At 43.0% G+C, this 20776-nt stretch overlaps 1 protein-coding gene across 2 annotated transcripts in view; it reads right to left on the bottom strand.

The window, feature by feature from the left end:
* Positions 1 to 20776, bottom strand: part of LOC149868273 (uncharacterized) — a 205758-nt gene that overhangs the window by 126058 nt on the left and 58924 nt on the right. Inside the window, exons 1-3 of one of the 2 annotated variants that reach the window (XM_090038324.1) lie at positions 10614 to 10685; positions 7735 to 7823; positions 5681 to 5795 (exon numbers count right to left, since the gene is read on the bottom strand). In XM_090038324.1, the coding sequence (XP_089894450.1) occupies positions 5681 to 5795; positions 7735 to 7823; positions 10614 to 10616 (207 nt within the window). In that variant the 5' untranslated portion in view covers positions 10617 to 10685. Of the gene's footprint in view, positions 1 to 5680; positions 5796 to 7734; positions 7824 to 10613; positions 10686 to 20776 lie in introns of those variants that run through there. The other variant, XM_090038323.1, reaches the window with a different exon arrangement.

Below are 20776 nucleotides of genomic sequence, written 5' to 3'. Positions count from 1 at the left end.
CACCCAGGATGCTCATTTTAACCTTCACCCTGTGCCTGGGACTAGCCTTCAAAATTCAGGACTGTCCCAGGAGAAACAGAACAGATTGCCACCTTACTGAGAGGTCTCTAAGGAAGGTATGGTTTGCAGACAACGTTAAGCCTGAGTGGGGAAGACTTTCAGTTTGTCAAGCAACTTGCTTTCTTTTCTGTTATTTTGAGTTTAAAACCAGAGTATCAGGTTGTGGCTATAGGGAAGGTGTGGAGGCCACAGAGGGTGCCTAGTGGGGCACTCTGCAACAGGCAGCCCAGTCCAAGGTCAAAGACCCAGAGGACTGAGACAATGAAAAAAGTGCAGCCTGCTGCTGGAGGCCAGAGCACATGAGTACAAGATGGGTCTGGGGCCCAGGAGCCAAGGTCCAGGGCAACTGACCTGGGCTAAAGGATGCAGCCAAAATAAGAGGGCAAAGGCCAAGAAAGCTGAGGTCTGGACAGAGGTTCAAGACCTGAGGGCCAAAATCTGTGTTGGGCCCAGAAGACTCCGTCCAAACAAACAACTGAGTAACATCTGTGAGGCATGGGCATGGCTACAGGGAAGAAAGGAGGCCATGAACACAGCCTGCAAGGCAGCCGGTACCCTGAGGCACTGATAGGGCCAGAGGGCCCTAACATACTACCCAAGAGGCAAGACAGGGCCAGTCAGGTACAAGAGGTACAAATAGGGCAAAATGAACACAGGGTCATTCTGGGACCCTGGGGCAGCCTCTCAAGACCAATAAGTCCATCAAGGTGTGGCAGATGAGGAAAAGGGAGGGTCCCCAGAGGAGTTGGAGTGGGGAGGCAGGAGTTGCATGGCCACCAGGAGAATGCATGGCTGCCCTTGGGGAACAGTCCTGCAACAGACAGCCCTCCTTTTGCTGCTCTTGTAGCTAGTTCCTTCAGTCACTGGCTATGATTAAAAAAAAAAAACACAAGCCTAACCAATTTAAACAGAACTGAACAACTTTTAAATATAGACCAGATTTCAATTGTAGTCATGAAATAAAAATGTGTCAGCCCTTTAACTGTTTGTCTTCTAAAACACATGCACCTAAAACATGTGCACAGTCTTACCCTAGCACAAGGCTGTCCAATTTTGGATTGGGGGCCACATGCCACGCAGACCCCACACCCCTACTCCAAGGTGCATAGGCACCTCCATCTCCACAGTGCAAGGGCCCTAAGGCCCCTTAACTCACAAGCTCCCTGGCTCCACAGACCATATCACCTCACCCCACCCCCATAGTCAGTAGTATGAAGTAGAAACTGGAGCAGTAAGAAGAGCAGAGCCCAGGTAGGAGCCCATAGGCCATAAATTAAACCAGCCCTCAAGTTGCAAGCTGGACAACCCTGTCCTAACTCAATCAGACACAACAATCAATTTGGAAAGAATCCTCAATGGCAATTCTCATCTCATATTATTGCATCATAAAAATCTTAGTGTTGTTTTCTACAGTAAAGTTCAAAAAAACTGCAAAAAGAGATTTACACGTCAGAGGAAAATATATTTGAGAACTAACAAAAGCAAATCATTTTCTTGCCTCTGGATTGTTTTCTGTTATAGCATACACCTGTGAAAAATAAGCCAACAACAGAGTAGCTATGTGCTGCTTACAATGAGATAGAAAATAATGCACGATTCATTTCCCTAACCCCACCCCAGTTTCACCTGTTACAGCCAGATTGCATACTGGGGGGTTGGTGCGAGATCTAAAAGAGAGACTTTGACTTGAAGCCCATGAGTTCTGGTGCTTGTTTTCTTCCCCCACACAGACCTATTATAAAAAAAAAAATTTCTTTTTGGTTTCCCTGGAAAATGTTTCAATTATTGCTAGGCAAATCAGCTCGGTATACGTGATAAAAAAACAGATGGGTTCCCAAACTCTAACTTTTACCTTTTTCCTAATTAAAAAATGTAGGTAGATCAATTTGACTTTGATTGTTACATTCTATATTATTCTTCAAAAGAATAACTTTACGTTTGATTTTTAAACATTAAAATCCTGGTTTCATTTCACTTTTGGCAAAGTATTAAGGATTATCTTCTGATTTTAAAAACACTTAAATTGATCTTTAAGAAATTCTTTAGTATTTTGCATACAGAGTGAAAGCCATAAATTTTAGGATTCTCTCTGTTCAAACATTTAATTACAAAATCTAAAATCTGTTTAAAGCTCTTATTCTTGCTCAGAAAAAAAATTACATATGATAAAGTGAAATTGGAGTTCAGATGCATGCTTTAGAATATATCATCAGATATGAAATACATTATTCTCTCACACTTTTCCCATTAAGATCATAAACACTTTTCATAATAGAAAATCTGGATTTATTTCTTCTTCACCCAAAAGAATACATGGAAAAGTACCAGAAGGATACCTGGAAACAAAAAGTTCCTCTAAAGCAATCACATAGAAAGCTACGACTTTTCTCAGTCACTGTAGCCACCCAGTGGATAATTTCTGTAATGCCCATGTATCTATTAAATGCTGAGAACATCAGAGTTGCTGAGTATCTTCAACTTCCACTGGCTTCAAGTGAAGTTGAAAACAAGAAAAACGGTTCTATATAACCTTGAATATTTGCTGAAATTAAAGTTATCTGAAACACTTGCAAGAGAAACCAACTATACACAAGAAATATATTAAGTGAATACATAAATATGAGTATGGTTGATTGGGACTTTTGCCAATTCAATGTGTAAAATGCCTATAAAAGAAATACAATGGATTTATCTAGAATGAGCCGCTAGACTTTCTTCCATATAAAGAACTGAAAAATTATCCCAACTGTCATCAAAAAGGAAAAGCTATTTCCATGTTGTACTTGAATTTTATAGCAAAGATGCAGCTAAAACTGCCAACACAAACGCAAGAATCCTTAGCAACTTTGTATTATAAAAGTAATGTCTTTCCAAATTTGGAGACAGCATAGGCTCAAAAAGATCAATAGTACTAGTGAAACTGACCTACAGAATGAGAAAAGCGTAAAATTACAGGATCAAAGCTTCTGAAACAACTGGGCCTTTTGAAACATAATAAAGGAAAACCATAGCTAAAGCTATCCCAGCAGCATAACCTTACCCTTGCCCTCCAACATGTACACAAGGTTTGCAGTACAGTGATGAAATTCCAATCAGCGTATAGAAAAAATTGGCAAAAATTTCATTGGTTTGAAATATGACCTTGTTCTTGTTCTAACGATTTTCTGTCTCTAGTCACGTCATCACTGGAAAGCAGCAGGTCAGACAGAACATTTGTTTCTTTTTATCCAACTATCACATCCAATAATCCTCAAGCTTCTCTACATTGTGATTCAGATCAAATCTGTTCACTATCTTCTTGTATTTCAAATTGTTACTATTGGGAGGAGGGGGGAAACAGAAAACGATTTCCTAAATTTGTTTACTTCAGAAATAGTAAATGTACTAGAACATTATAAACATATTGCATATTTTAGATGATGTTTTTCTAACCCCTCTAGTTTTTCTTCCAAGGTGGGTCAGGTTGCTAGAAACAGCTAAAAAAAAGAAAAATTACCTATTAAAAGGTATGGGTGCACCAACTGTTCACAATAAACTATTAGTTTAATTCAACCCTTACTTCCTTACTTGTAGATTGCCCATGAACTGACTCCATTTTTACAAATTTGATCATTCATAGACTATTTGACCAAAGTTTTATGGTGACAAATTTCATTTTGTAGCTTGCAAACTACTGCTCGAGGATCTTCTGCATCTAATTGCTCTGTGTGAACATTCTCCTGAGTCATATGGTGCAATTTCTTCTTCACAAATGGGCAAGACAATTTATATTAAAAGCAGAAGGCTTGAATTAGTCACTTGCAATCCAAAACTTATTGTAAACACAGGACTCATGTATTCTCTCCACCTTTTAGTTCAATAGTTTGCCAATAAACATAACAAAATCCTCATAACAGTGTTCAAGAAAAGGTGTTAAAAGGGTACCAAATACTAAAATAAATGTGAACAAATAATTAAAAATACTGTTTTAGATATTCTTTTAGCTGTATGAAAACCATTATTTCCTTCTCTTTGACCCATCTACATTCAGCAATCAGTCTGGTATTTTACCAGCTGTAATTAATCAGAGCACTGATTTTAATTTATGAACTATACACAGAGGTCTCCATTTATATTTCATAGAATCAAAGTTTTGACTTTCCCCAGGCTAAGGAAGTCGGGCACATATATGACTATCTAATTATCACATTATATTATGTAGAGAGGGTCATACTATTGTCATAAGGCCTTGATCCTGCAAACACTTATGCACATAAATAAAAGCACATAGGCAGTTCCACTGAAACCAATGAGACTGTGCAGACCTAAAATCAAGCATAAATATGCATAAATGGCCTCAAGAAGAGATTTCTTAACATGTTGCACAGGGATCAGGATTGCCAACTCAAGAATTTTTTTTTAACTGACAATCTGCAAACTTTTTACTGACAATCAAAAATGTTGTTACTAACTTTATTTTACTGATATGTTTTACATAATGTAAATGCAACCCTTCTGCCAGGCTCTGGATAGTGGAAACAAAGGTCAGGTTCAAATTTAGGGTTTAACACCATCCTCTAAATCTGGCTTAAGCCCCCACCCAGAAAAAAAAAAAATATTACTTGACTGCAACAATGGTTTTACACTGTGCTGCCCCACGCCAGAGGTCCCCTACTTGCCCCCACACACTGGTACTCCCAATCATATCCTCTAATATGCTGTCCCCATCCCAACTTGACCCCCACTGGCCCTGCTCAACCTGTAATTGCAGAAATCCTCACCTACCACCCTTACCCCCTCTTCTGGCCCCCACATCTGCATCCTGACCTCATCACACACCTCCCTGTATCTCCCAGTGCCTTAGATTGCCCGGTAGCACACAGCCTGTACATATTCCAGACAAGCAGCCATTACAGGCAGAAGACAGCTGGGAAACAGTAGCAGTATGTGGCTGGGGAGTGGGGAAAGGGAAGTGGAGGCCACAAATCCCTGACAGAGAGCTCCCTAAAGTGTGCTGAGCTGTTCTACCACTCAAACACAAGGTGATGCTGCTCTTCTGTCTAGCAATATCTGCATCCAGGCTCAAATCAAGCTCATAGTTTCTTAGGTTTTTTTTATGGGCAGCTTAGTTTATGGACTTTACAGATGAGTGGTTTTAGCTTTGCTTTTTTATAGACAGTTAGCAACAATGATGGGGATTCCTTTAATCTACAAGCAAGAGGCAATTTATACAGTACAGAATACTACTCTAATCTGCCTTGCTATGAATAATCATCTTGAAGGTTTTGTTCTCTTAAACTATGGGATGAGGTAAAACAAAAAAATAAAAAGCATACACATTTTTGAAAATATGGCTATGGACAGATTCACTGTCATTTGGTGATGTTGAATTCCAAAGCAAACATGAATTTGAACTCTGTAAGGGAAAATTAACTTTTCTAGGGGAGAAATTTGCTTGTACATCATCAAAAAGTTGCTAGACTGTACAAGCCAATGCAGAAGGGAGAAAAATATTTCCTAAAATGTTATCATAGTGACAAATATTTAAAAGCATATTCTAAATACCGATAATTGCAAAATAATCCACAAGTGAAGAGAGTAAAAGTAGGTAAAGTAAAATCCTTACATGAGAACAACTTACTTTATGGTTTCTTTCCAGTTGGTTTCTCAGGGCCTGACATATTTCAATCATTTGTATAAGGTCAGCTCTGGAAACTGATACTTCAGATAAGCAGTCTTCACCGCCAAGTAAAAACCTAGTTAGAGTTGGTTTTAACAGAAAAATGTGTGCACACACTATATTGTAATGCTATTAAAATCAACACAGCCTACTATTTAACAAAAACACATGTAGTAAAGATCTAAATCCTAAGCATGAAGAATGAGCTCTAAGGTACAAAAAAAAAAAAAGTCAAGGTTTTATCCAAGTATATACTCCAAATTAAGATATTTAATTAATAATTCCAAATGAATAGGCATTAAAAAGACAACTCTTTATAAATGAGAGATCCATCTAGCTACAGATTCACATTGTGGATAGAGTGAGTCCACAGATTTTAAAATTGTACTGGGAAATCATCATCTAGGCTAGATATTAATAGAATATAGTAAATCCTAGAGTCTTTGAAATATTTAAGAAACCTACTTCCCTCTAATATTGTACGGATTCTTATTTTTAATATTACATTTTTCCTAATCAGCATTCAAGATTCCAACAATCCTAAGAGATCTTAGCTTGCTAAAAATGCTCTTGTTCACCACAGGATGTTTTGGATTCCTTATTGGCTTGTGGGGATAGAGCAGTACAACAGAGGTAATAAAACTCTCATTTAAAATTTATTTTAAAACTTGAAAGTCCAAAGAATGCAAACACTGCAAAAAATAAATGGAATGCTTTATAAATACTTTACTGTTGAGATACCTCCTATAGTGCATTACAAGAGTACTATTTGTACTACGGGTTCCAGAATATATTTCAGCTCTGTAGTTCTTTACATATATAGTTTGTTTGTTTCATTTTTAACCATTATCATTATTTGCTTCAAGAATTTGTTTGCTACCTGTCAGCACGGGTACCTAATAAGATTGAATGTGAAACAATAGACGTCATCTCCAAGACAGAATATACTGCCCTGCTGCCTACCACTTAATTCCACTGAAGTTCATAAGATTATATTAGGCTATAAGCAGAGAATTGAAAAGGGGGAAACAGTACATTTTAAAAAATTATCCTTTATTCTGAAAGAGGATTCTTTCAAAAAAATCTAAACAAAGCAATAGATAGATTTTACTGTAGATAAGTACTGTGGATCAACAGAGACCATGCAAAGATATCACTGCAACTTCCCATTCATCATAATCTCCTTATTAAAAGCCACTTTGTGGGCCCAAGCTTGTCCTTAGATATGCATGAGTTTAGGCATTAATTTAGGCAAGCCCAATAAAGAGAATCAGAGCTTATATTAATAAACTCACTTGCTGTAAATAGTTTAATGATTCTGAAGTTCAGAAAAATATATATATATATCTATATTGAGGTCCTAAAGGAGTTTAAGTCCAATAATACAGGTAACTCCATATTTTCACTAACATGGAGTGTAAGTTAATCAAGTTCATGGAAGATAAGCTAGTGGGAAGAAAAAAAATGCAATGAAATATTAAAGTTTAAAAATGCACTTAATCTTCAGAAACACAGGGTGCGTTTACATGAGATGCTACATTGCCATAGCAACAAGCTATGGCGATGTAGCATCAGCAGGCAAAAACCGTAATACTGCAGCTACATTACTGTAGCAACACACTCCCTCACTATAGCATGTTGCTACGGCAAAGTAGCAGCTAAAACTAATCGTGCACCACTGGCGCGGTACGAGCTGAGCTGTTACTGCACCATCATTTAGTACTTCCAAAAGAAAGTACTAAATGATGGCAAGTAACAATGGCACCATAGGGGCACTTGTAGACACACCCGCAGACAGGTACTTTTAGTCACCTGGGATAGAATCAGAAAGAAATTTTCTGGTGTAGATACAAGTAGTAGTATTCCCCACTATGTAGACGGATCACTCAAACCTCTACTTAAAGCCCTTAACAAGACACACAAAGGGCCTTGGGTAACTCTCCTGCATTGGATAATTTAATCCAAGAAAAAAATTAAAGAAAAGTTACAAATGCAAACATATCTCCCCTACTTACGTGAGCTTCTCAGCAAGACGCTCTAAATGGTTCCTTAATTCGACCAGAAGACCTGCTCGAGAACTTAATCCTTCTGTAAGCAGTACCATCTATTGGACAATGTCGCAAAATGATGTTTAATATCACATTGAGTGTTTACTTTTTTCTGCAACTACATTTTATGAAATGCTCTGCTCAAATATTACTCATCTTGCTCCTTTCTATTATGTATCTGTCATTTGTCTACCTCAAAAACTACTTTAATGTTTATGTTTTATTTATTTATTCAGTAGCTTTACATTGTGTGATAAAATAGAGAGTTCCGTTATCATTAGAAACCAGTTACATGAAAAAGTGTACCCAAGTACAGAAAAAATATAGCAAAGCAAGTACTCTGAGAAGCCTTTTAAGGCCTCAGTTCTTTTGGCAACAAGACTCTTTTTTGTTTGTTTGTTTGAAAAAAAAAGAGTACTGCTCTCTGGTCATTATGGACCTGTCATGGTAGTTTTTCTACTCATTACAGAACTAGAGATAAAAGTGGGGTACAGATGCACCTAACAGATTAACTTCATCAGTGATCCTCAACCAGACTGCCGTCACATCCTTTGAAGAGTGCCATGAGGTATAAGTAGAAAAACACAGGCTTAAGCTTCTCCCCAGTTGACCAATCCCCCACTCCCACTGCCCAGCCCTTCTACATGGAGATAAGGACTATAATATATAAATTTATTTTTTAAATTAGATGTCACTCAATCCACAAAAGTGATGGAGAGCTACCTTGAGACCACAACGTTTAAGAACCACTGAACTAGAGAGAGAAGTCATTAGACATGTTAGTCTGAAGTTAGTCAGAAGCCGGAGCAGTGTGGCACATTATAAACTAACTCATTCAGAGATGGATGAGGCTTCGTACAGATGCTATGAATGGCTTGCAGAGAAGAACATGGTTATTTTAATGCAAAGGATAGAGGCCTCTGCTGAGAGAGGTGAAGGTGAGTTGAAGAGATTAGAGGCATTGAGTTAACCCACTGAAGAATATAGGGATTATAGACGCTCATCCAGGTAATGGGATAAGAATCCAGAGTTTTGTTAAGACCACACTTAACACAGTCTACAGGCTTTTGTCTCTTTCTGGAACTAAACATGTCAGACAACTGTCCATGCTACCTCTACACTACACAGTTTCATCCTAAATGTACCACTAGATCCATTATCTACAGCCAAGCTCTATGTTACAATCACATCTACAAACTAGTATACACACCTTAGGGATGCAAAGCAGGGACTGCTACACTTACAATACAATCCCAAAACCGTAGCCACCCAAATCACTAGAGCCATGTTCAGACACTACTACTACCACCTGTTACTCCCAATCCCATTACAAGGCGACCAGAATCCCTCTTGATTTAACCTACTACCCCTATCTTTGATACCTAGGAGACAGCACTAATGACATCCAACCCCTCCAGAAAAATGACAGTCGTCTCATGGCAGCCTTGAGAAACAAGCCTGCCCTGTCTTTCAGGCTGCCCCCTGACCTAAAACAACATCTCTCCAGCAACAGACTATCTAATTCTTAACTCACCAAGGCACCAGGCCTCACAACATACCTAAATGACATCTGTGCTCCCTCATCAACACTGAACACATCATCACTGGACCAAACACCACAAAATATAACATTTCTGGTTCATTCACCTGCCTGTTAACCAATGTTATATAAGCCACTACCTGATTACAGTGCCTCTCCACTGTAAGCATTGAAGAGACATTAAAGAATGGATCCCTACTTTAACACCACCCCTACAGCAACATAAACAGTGGTCTGGTACACTATAGAATGAATGAACACAAATCGACATTAATTCCAGAAAGCCACAAAAACCTATAGCACAATACCTAGACCTCTCTGGATATCTCATCACTGACCTCAGAGTAGCTGTTCTTAAACAACAAAACTTTAAAAACAAATTTGAATGTGAACAAGAAATAATCCACAGACTGGAATGTATTAAGCATGGTCTCAAAAGAGACTATGGATTCTTATCCCTTTACCTGGGCCAGGTTTTATAACCCCTATGTCCTTCAATGGGTTACATCCTTTGTTTATCCCCTTTAATTTCCTCAACACACCTTCATCTCTCAGCAGTGCCTGGTCCTTTACTTCTCCTTTTCTTATCCTTTGTATTTACATGACAATATTCCCTTCTGTTTAAACATCTTCTCTCCATAAGTCCACTCATTGCATCTGACAAAATAGGCTGAAGTCTATGAGAGCTCATAACTCTCTAAACCATTTAATCTATCTACAAGGTACCACATCACCCTGCTATCTGCATTACAGATCGAAATCAGGGCATTTTAGGGGCAGTATATCCTATCTATTAATTACTTAGTTCAAATAATTTCAACCTATTCGCAACTCATTCTCAGTTTCTACAGTGCCATGCAGAACAGACCATACATGTAGGGCCAGCAGCCACTCTCCATTACATTCCCAACAGTCCCCTTTCAAGTGGGCTCTTCTGCAGCTGGAACAGAAACCCCATACCCAACAACTCATCCTTACTCCCCATTTTTTTAAGGGCATGTACTCTGTGGCTTTTTTATGTTCTGCACAATAAAAATAAATCAGCAATAAATAATTGATTTATTGAAATCAATTTCAGTAAAAATAAAAACATAAATCCCTAGAAAAAAAATATAAAAAAATTGACCATTTCAATTCAAAGAGGAAACAAAATACATGACGAACGTGAGTTACTTTGCTTAATGTACTACTGGAGGACACTACAGTGGCAATTCAATACAATATAATGCAATGGCAATCAGTTCTATGTTAAAACCCATGCAGAACAGAATAGATGTGTAAATTGTGAATACCAAAAAAAAATCACCATAAATTTCACTGTGTATGACTTTCTTCATTCTCATTCATCTCCCAATTTGTATCTGGATGTCTTGAAATCCTAAAGGAGTAATTTTTCAGTGATGGGATTTAGACATCAGCAACCATTAATATTAATGCATCTAAATCCCTGTACATTATGGTAAAAATTTCCATCTAACTATTATGATTATCCTTCTCATCTGCTTACAAGGCCTTTTACTGTTGGCACATAATGCAGGAACAAGTTATAAGCTGTCATATCCTCTTCTCTCAGTAAATATATTTGAGTTCACTGAAAGGCTTAAAAAACTTTTTCATATCTATATACGGTATAGAAATCAGTTCCCAAAAAGCCCAAGATCAACTTTTAGTTTCTTAAAGTGTATTTCCATATCAAAACTGCATCTTTTTATCTTACACACACACACACACACACACACACACACACACACACTCTCTTCCTGCTTACTTAAAAGACAAAAAGGTTTTCCTGGGGGGGGGGGGGGGGGTTTGGTTTTTTTTATCTGTTAGTTTTGCAATGCTAGCTTATTTAAAAGACTGATGGATTCTCTTCCTTTTTGTGTAACATGAAATATATCTATTAGGTTCCAAACAGTTCCCCCTGCATATCCTCCTTTAGGACAATCTATAGTTCTCATTGAAGGCCTACTTTGGTCAGGTGAACGTTTATTATTAATAATAAATGAGATTAATAATGATGATGAGCAGCAGAAACGAAGAAGCAAAACAGAAGGACAGTTCGCAAGCAGTTCACTGGGAGCAAGAGGAGGAAGGGGAAGAAGAACCAAGGACCAGATCCTGCCTGGGAAGGTAAGTGAGCTAGGGTGGCCTGTGCGCTTGGCGGGTTGTGTGCTTGGGCATGTGGTCTAAGCAGTTGAGAAGGCTGATTGCTGATTGATTGCTGCCTGAGTGTGACAAAAGGCCCTACCTAACAAAGGGCCTGAAACAAAGGGGCCTAGCTCACAGACAAAAGAATTGGTGGGGGATGTAGAAGTAGATGGTGACTTGGGCAGCAGTGACCATGAGATGCTTGAGTTCAGGATCCCGACAAAAGGAAAAAAGGAGAGCAGCAGAATATGGACCATGGACTTCAGAAAAACAGCCTTCAACTCACTCAGGGAAATCATGGGCAGGATCCCTTGGGAGGCAAGTCTGAGGGGGAAAAGTCCAGGAGACCTGGTTGTATTTTAAAGAATTTTTATTCAGGGTGCAGAAACAAACCATCTTGATATGCAGGAAGAATAGTAAATATGTCAGATGACCATACTGGCTTAGCAGAGAACTTGAGTTAGCTTAAACACAAAAAGAAAGCTTGCAAGAAGTAGGAGATTGAACAAACGACTAGGAGGAGTATAAGAATATTGCTTAGGCATACAGGGATGAAATTAGGAAAGCCAAAGCACAAATGGAATTGCAGTTAGCAAGGGACATGAAGGGTAACAAAAAAGGGTTTCTACAGGTATGTTAGCAACAAGAGGAAGGCCAAGCAAAGTGTTTCCCTTACTGAATGAGGAGGCAACCTAGTGACAGAGGAGGAGGAAAAGACTGAAGTACTTGATGCCTTTTTTCCTTAGGTCTTCACAGGCGTGGTCAGCTCCCAAACTACTGCACTGGGCCGAACAGTTTGGGGAAGAGGTGGGCAGCCCTCAGTGGTGACAGAACAGGTTAGGAAACATTTAGAAAACCTGGACATGTACAAGTCTATGGGGTGGATGTAATGCATCTGAGAGTGCCGAGGGAGTTGGCTGATGCGATTACAATGCCTCTGGCTATTACCTTTGAAAACTTGTGGTGACTGTGGGAGGCCCCAGACAATTCGGAAAGGGCAAATATAGCGCTCATCTTTTAGAAATGGAAGACAAGGTGGATCCAGGGAACTACCGACCAGTCAGCCTCACCTCAGTCCCCAGAAAAAAAAATCACGGAGCAGGTCCTCAAGGAATCCATTTCTAAGCATTTGAAGAAGAACAAAGTAATCAGGAACAGTCAGGATGGATTCTCCAAGGGGCAAGTCAGGCCCGAGCAACCTGACTGCCTTCTATGATGAGATGATAGACTCTGTGAACGAAGGGAAAGCACTAGGTGTAATATACCTTGACTTCAGCAAAGCATTGATACAGTCTCCCACAACATTCTTGCAAACAAGCTAAGGAAGCATGGGTTGGATGAATGGCTTGTACGGTGGATAGAAAGCTGGCTGGATCGTCAGGCTCAACAGGTAGTGATCAATGACTCCAGGTCTAGTCAGCAGTCAGTATCAAGTGGAGTGCCCCGAGGTTCAGTCCTGGGGCTGATTTTGTTAATTATTGTTGGTGTCACTGGGCATAACCCTGGGTAACTCAGAGGGATGGAAGACCACGAGTGTCGAGGAAGTCCTTCTGCTCCAGGCTCAGAAGAGCCAAAAACCCCCCTTGCCCAACCTCTGTAACCCTTTCTTTGGCGCCTGTAATCTCCTGTCCTTCTGGAAAGCAGGCAAGCTAAAACTGTTATCTGTGGAATGCAAGGGCACCGCTCGGAGAGAGAAAGGAGGAGGGAAAGGGGAGAAAGAGGAGGGCCACCTGGTGGAAAATCACTGACAGTGAAACTGACCGGGGTATAAAGATCCTGCTGTTGCAGGGTTAGGTGTGCAGGATTTGAGACAATACAGTCTCCCTGTGCCTTTTACTTGAGCTCAAATAAACTCTGTCTGCTTCTCCCCCAGTGTGTTTATTTGGCGTGACGCGCACCGGGCAATGAACCCAATTGTTGCCTCCCTCGGGCACCTTGTGCCGGTAACATTATCTTCATTAGCGATCTGGAAGATGGGATGGAGTGCACCCGCAGCTAGTTTGTGGATGAAACCAAGCTGGGGAGAGTAGTAGATATACTAGAGGGTAGGGCTAGGATTCAGAGTGACCTAGACAAATTGGAGCACTGGGCCAAAACAAATCTCATGAGGTTCAACAAAGACATGTGCAAAGACCTGCACTTAAAAAATAAGAATCCCATGCACCACTACTGGCTTGGGACCAACTGGCTAAACAGAAGCTCTGCAGAAAAGGACCTGAGGGTTACAGTGGATAATAAGCTCAAGATGAGTCAACAGTGTACCCTTGCTGCCAAGAAGGCTAACAACATACTGGGCTGCACTAGTAGGAGTGTTGCCAACAGATTGAGGAAAGTAATCATTACTACCACTGTAGTGTCTCCCTTACTCACCTTTGGCTTTTTTTCCCCTGCTTTTTCCCCCCTACCTTCCCTGCTTTACCTTTGGTTTCCTAATTTCTACCTATTTACATTTTCACTGGCATCCTGCCACACTTAGCTTATCTCATTCCGTGGAGTCTCAGAACAGCAGACACGCCTTATGCCTGAAGAAGGGCGATTGCGCCCAAACGGTTGCTAAGAACTTTCCAACTGCTCAGTTAGTCTAATAAAAGATACCACATCTACTCAAAGAACCTTGCCTGCCTTTCCCTCTATTCTGCACTGGTGAAACCACACCGGGAGTACTCTGTCCAGTTTTGAGCCCCCACTACAGAAAAGATATGGACAAGTTGAAGAGTCCAGCAGAGGACAACAACAATGGGTAGGGGGATGGAGCACATGATTTATGAGGGGAGGCTGAGGAAGCTGGGTTTATTTAAGCAGAAGAGAAAACTGAAGGGGGCATTTGATAGCAGCCTTTAACTATCTGAAGGGGGGTTAAAAAGAGGATGGAGCTAGGCTGTTCTTAGAGGTGGCAGATGACAGAACAAGGAGCAATGGTCTCAGGGTGCAGCAAGAGAAGTTTAGGTTCGATATTAAGAAGCATGCTCTCATTAGGAGGGTGGTGAAGCAATGGAATGAGTTACCCAGAGAGGTGGTGGAATCTCCATCCTTGGAAGTTTTTAAGACCCAGTTTGAAAAGCCCTAGCTGGAACAATCTAGTTGGGGATGGTCCTACTGTTAGAAATGGAATATTGTTAGAAATGGAATATTGTTAGAAATGCACAGCTTGCATCTTGCACCCGATAAGAAAGAAACACTGCCAAGGACTTTGTTCCTTTCCTAGCCTTGCCACAGCTTTTCTTATACTAAATCGCAGACTCTCCCCCAGCTTCTCCCTAGCCTCTCATACAGATTACAGAAGCTGGAATTCAAATGACTGTGTCCTTGAAGGGGGGGGGGGGGTTGAACTCTTGGTGACCTATAGTAGTCTCTGAGCATGCTTAATTAGCTGATGCATATTTACCTCTCCGCCCTGCATACTTAAGTAGTTAATTATACTATACATGCGATGTATGTAGTGATGTAACCACATGTATGCTTGTATGAAACGGAAGTGAGCTGTAAGAGTTCCTGTTTCTGCACACGTGCCCAGGAGGCAAAAGATAAATACAGCCTGCAAAATTCCTTGGTGGGTTCAGAGTAATCTGAGTTTTTGACTCTGCTCTGACCCTATTTGCAAATACATCTTTTGTGCCATCTAATGAGTGTGTGTCTGTGATTTTTGGTGGCCTCCAGAGAAACGAACCGCTTTAAGCATCAATTTGGCACCCCAGATGGGACGTCTCTGGATCACCTCGGGGCTCAGTGACAAGATCATCTCTGCCACCACAGGGAGTGCACACCGAGCCACCTTTTTGGGCTCACCCAGGGGGTTTGAGATGTGAGTCAGGGTACCCGAGAGATTAAAGGCTCCTGTGCAAAATTTTTGGTTTCTGAGAACGCCAGACACACATTCCGGCATTCTGATTGAGATCTCTGGGGTATCTGAGTGAGTATACGAATTCCCTTGCCCAATTTGGTCTGGATCCGGGAACAAAGACGCGTTTGATTTGGTTTAATACTGGGAAATTTTCGGCCTGGTATATGAGAACCGTCTGTAACTAGGATCTTTTGGTATTTGGTGTGCGTTGGGCGCACTCTTGTGGACATATGGGTGCGGGTCGCTCCCATGTAGAAAACTCGGATACGCCTTTAAGTTATATATTACAAAACTTCATTAAATTTGCAAAGCAGGCAGATTATGGAGTGAAGATGAAAAAGGATGATTTAATTAAGTTTTGTCAACTCGAGTGGCCAACATTTGGGGTCCACTGGACCCCGAAAGGATCCTTTGTAGTAAAAGAAGTGATAGCTATCCATGAAATAGTTATGCAGAACGGATATTGGAATCAACTTCCTTATATCGATTGTTGGTTGTAGGTGGTTCAAAATCAGCCACCTTGGATTAAGAAATGCTTAGTAAAGTCTCATGTGATGGTTGTTAAAGGAAAGACTCGAGGAGGACCGCCTGTACTCCCTGAGTCTAATGAGGGGAGGGAATTCTGAATTGGCTGAGTATTGGACCCGCTCTCCGGTCACCCTGTCAGATAGCGAGGATGAATCAGACACCTCCTCGGGATCCAGTCCCTCTGCACCACCGCTCCCTCCCTCAGGGAAACCACCACCGGCGTATCAAAGCATACCTAATGATTCAGAGCATGAGCCTCAGCCAAGTGCCCCATCTGAATCAGGGAATAAGGGCTATTATTTGTGCAAGACTGTAGAATCACAGCCGGTGCTGAATTGCCCGATGCGAGAGGTTATCGGAGAGGGGGGCAATGCAACTTTTGTCTACACCCCATTTAGTACTTCAGATTTATTTAACTGGAAGAATCAGAGCCCTTCTTTTCGTGAAGACCCTGAAAAGATGAGGGACCTGTTTCGCTCTATTGGACAAACCCATCAACCCACTTGGGCTGATGTCCAGATGATGCTCCAAACCCTCCTGACCCCGGAGGAGAGGAGATTAGTGTTGGGGACGGCAGAGCGCATTGCAGCAGCCAGGGTAGAAGCGGAGGGAGCTGCTGGTCGTACCTTGCGTGATACCTGCCCTGTTGAGGAACCGAGATGGGATAATCATACTGCAGAAGGAAGAGAGCTGAATGCACGGTATCTGGGGATTATAGTGGAAGCAATGGGGAAGGCAGTGCCTCGGGTGATAATCTGTCTAAATTGTATGAAGTGAGACAGGGAAGAGAAGAGGATCCCTCAGCTTTCCTCGGGAGGCTGTATGAGGCATTCCGCAGGTTTTCGGACCTAGATCCAGAAGCCCCAGATAATCAACGCATGGTAAATCTTATGTTTATTGGTCAATCCACTGCTGATATTCGTAAGAAGTTACAGAAAACTGAGGGAGGTGCTGGGAAACCGATTTCAGAGCTGGTGGAAATTGCATATAAGGTATATGGGAATCGTGAGCATATGCAGGAGCGCAAGGAGGATAAAAAGGCTCAGTGACAGATGGCAGCGCTGGCAGCTGCTATAACTGGAGGTAACCCTGGAAAGGCTGGGATGCAGAAAGGGAAAGGAGAAAGAGTGGGAGCAGACGTTTGTGCTTACTGCAGGGAGAAAGGACACTGGAAGAGGGAATGCCCAAAGTTAAAGGAAAAGAGAGAGGGGGAACCAAGAGGTCACCTCATGCGGGCAGAGGAATGAAGGGACACAGAATGAAGGGGACGGGGATCTAAGACCACTACCCTTCGGGCTGGAGCCCGAGAAGATCCCATGGTAACCATTAGGGTTGGTGGCAAAAACTTTGAAGCCTTGGTGGATACTGGGGCTACATTTTCAATGATTCCAGAAAAAAAACCCTGTGCAGGAACTAGTGAACAGCATGTACTTGTGGAAGGGATTGAGGGAACGCAATCCCGACTCCCTGTTTGTAAGCCACTTCTCACCAAAGTGGGGGACCATTTGCTTGAGCACTCCTTTGTATATTCTCCAAGTTGCCCGGTTGCACTGCTTGGGCGGGACCTACTCACAAAATTGCAAGCTGAGATATTTTTCAGAGACGACCAGATGGTGGTCCAGCTACCTGTCAAGCAGAGCTCGAACTATCAGATGGCTCTCCTGGAGGACCGACGCCCTGTAGTAAGTTCTGAAGATCACATGACTGGAGTAGACCCTTCAGTATGGGCTGATGGAACCCCTGCACGAGCTAAGTCGGTCTCCCCGGTAAGGATCATACTCAAGGATGGGGAGGGGCCCGTTCGGGTAAAGCAGTATCCACTCAGCCGAGCGGCCAGAGCTGGACTCAAGCCGTTAATAGAGAAATACAAGAAGTGCGGATGGCTAGTGGAAGGGTCTTCACCATATAATACCCCCATTCTTGGAGTGCCAAAGGCAGATGGGGTCTCATACAGACTGGTCCAAGACCTGCGAGCAGTAAATAAGAAGGTCCTTTCAGACCATCCTGTAGTCCCGAACCCACACATGATTTTGACACAAGTACCGGGGGAAGCCCAAATATTTTCAATGCTAGATTTGAAAGATGCTTTCTTCTCCATTCCCCTTCACCGAGACAGTCAAAAATTTTTTGCTTTTCATAGATTCATAGATGCTAGGGTCGGAAGGGACCTCAATAGATCATCGAGTCCGACCCCCTGCATAAGCAGGAAAGAGTGCTGGGCCTACATTACCCCAGCTAGATACACATCCAACCTTCTCTTGAATACCCCCAGGGTAGGGGAGAGCACCACCTCCCCTGGGAGCCCGTTCCAGAGCTTGGCCACTCGAACTGTGAAGAAGTTCCTCCTAATATCTAATCTAAATCTGCTCTCCTCCAGCTTGTGGCCATTATTTCTTGTAACCCCCGGGGGCGCCTTGGTGAATAAATACTCACCAATTCCCTTCTGTGCCCCCCTGACGAACTTATAGGCAGCCACCAGGTCGCCTCTCAACCTTCTCTTGCGGAGGCTGAAAAGGTCCAGTTTCTCTAGTCTCTCCTCATAGGGCTTGGCCTGCAGGCCCTTAACCATATGAGTGGCCCTTCTCTGGACCCTCTCCAGGTTATCCGCATCCTTCTTGAAGTGCGGCGCCCAGAATTGCACGCAGTACTCCAGCTGCGGTCTGACCAGCACCCGATAGAGGGGAAGTATCACCTCCTTGGGCCTATTTGTCATGCATCTGCTGATGCACGATAAAGTGCCATTGGCTTTTCTGATGGTTTCGTCAAACTGCCGACTCATGTTCATCTTGGAGTCCACTAGGACTCCAAGATCCCTTTCCACTTCCGTGCCACCCAGCAGGTCATTTCCTAGGCTGTAGGTGTGCTGGACATTTTTCCTCCCTAGATGCAGCACTTTGCATTTCTCCTTGTTGAACTGCATTCTGTTGTTTTCTGCCCACTTGTCTAACCTGTCCAGGTCTGCTTGCAGCTGTTCCCTGCCCTCCGGCGTGTCCACTTCGCCCCATAGCTTAGTGTCATCTGCAAACTTGGACAGAGTACATTTCACCCCCTCGTCCAAGTCGCTGATGAAGACATTAAAGAGTATCGGTCCAAGCACCGAGCCCTGCGGGACCCCACTGCCCACACTCTTCCAGGTCGAAACCGACCCATCCACCACAACTCTCTGGGTGCGACCCTCCAGCCAATTCTCCACCCACCGGACTGTGCAGTCATCCAAGTCACAGCCCCTTAACTTGTTCACCAGTATGGGGTGGGATACCGTGTCAAAGGCCTTCCTGAAGTCCAAGTATACGACATCCACCCCTCCTCCTGCGTCGAGGCGTTTTGTGACCTGGTCATAAAAAGAGACTAGATTGGTCAGGCACGATCTACCTGCCACGAACCCGTGCTGGTTTCCCCTCAGCATAATTTGTCCTGCCGGGCTCTCACAAATGTGAGCCTTGATGATTTTCTCAAAGATTTTGCCAAGGATGGAGGTGAGACTGACTGGCCTATAGTTACCCGGGTCCTCCTTCCTCCCCTTCTTGAAAATGGGAACCACATTGGCCCTTTTCCAGTCCTCCGGGACTTGACCCGTGCGCCACGAGCGTTCAAATATTCCCGCCAGTGGCTCTGCAATGATGTCGGCCAGTACCTTCAGTACCCTCGGATAGAGCTCATCCGGGCCTGCCGACTTAAAGGCATCCAGTTCCTCCAAGTGACCCTGCACCACCTCAGGGTCCACGCATGGAAGTCTGGTGCCTTGCTGCTGCCTCCCTACACTCCCAGTGAGAGACTTGTCATGCCTCTCGCTTAGGAACACTGAGGCGAAGAACTCGTTGAGGAGTTCAGCCTTGTCCCCTCTGTCCGTCACCAATTGTTTCTGCCCATTTAGCAGGGGTCCTATTCCTCCCTGGGCCTTCCTTTTACTCCCTATATATCTAAAAAACAATTTCTTATTGTCTTTTACTTGGGTTGCCATCCTCAGCTCCATGGTAGCTTTGGCCTGTCTAACTGCCTCCCTACAAGCACGAGCAGAAGAGGTATATTCCTCTTTGGTGATCTCTCCCTGTTTCCACTTTTTATGTGCTCCCCTTTTGGCCCTTAGTCTGCCCTGGATTTCTCTGGTCAGCCAGGGAAGCCTCCTGGCCCCTTTCCCTCTTTTACCTTGCACGGGGATCGTCTCGCTTTGTGCTCGAAGGATAGCTTCCTTAAGGCACAGCCACCCTTCTTGGGCTCCCATCATTTCAAAACTACTACTCTGCAGTGCATTCTTCACTAATCGCCTGAGTTCGCTGAAATCAGCTTTCCTAAAGTCCAGCACGTTCACCCTACTAGTTACCTTACCCACTCGACGCCTTATGTTGAATTGTACTTTTAGGTGATCACTGTCCCCCAGATGGCTACCGATCTGCAGGTCCCCTACTATGTCATCCCCCGTTGCCAATACCAGATCCAGTAAGGCATTCCCCCTAGTGGGACCATGTACCTCCTGCGTCAGGTGGAGGTCCTGTACACAGGTTAGAAACCTGCGTGAGCGGTGGGACTTTGCTGTCTGTGTCTCCCAGCAGATGTCCGGGTAGTTTAGGTCCCCCATGACCACCGCCTCTTTAGCTTTTATGGTCTCTGAGAGTTGCCTCAGGAGCCCCAAATCTATTTCTTCCCCTTGATGTGGGGGTCTGTAGCAGACCCCTACCACCAAATCCTTTTCTCCTTGCCCCCCATGTAGCCTAACCCACAGTCCTTCTACTTCCTCATCCTTTGATTCTGTCTTGATGAGGGTTGATGTATATTGCTCCTTAACATAGAGCGCAACCCCTCCCCCCCTTTTCCCCACTCTGTCCTTTCTGTACAATCTATAGCCCTCAATATGTACCGCCCAGTCGTGGGATGGATCCCACCAGGTTTCCGTCAGCCCCACTAAGTCGTAGTCGTTTAGTGCAACCAGGAGCGCTAGTTCATCCTGCTTGTTC

Source organism: Crocodylus siamensis, chromosome 3, assembly GCF_052110815.1.
Source record: "Crocodylus siamensis isolate JL-2025a chromosome 3, ASM5211081v1, whole genome shotgun sequence".
Classification (NCBI taxonomy): domain Eukaryota; kingdom Metazoa; phylum Chordata; order Crocodylia; family Crocodylidae; genus Crocodylus; species Crocodylus siamensis.
The sequence above is the reverse complement of the archived record's forward strand: the minus strand, read 5'-3'. Positions and strand labels throughout refer to the sequence as shown.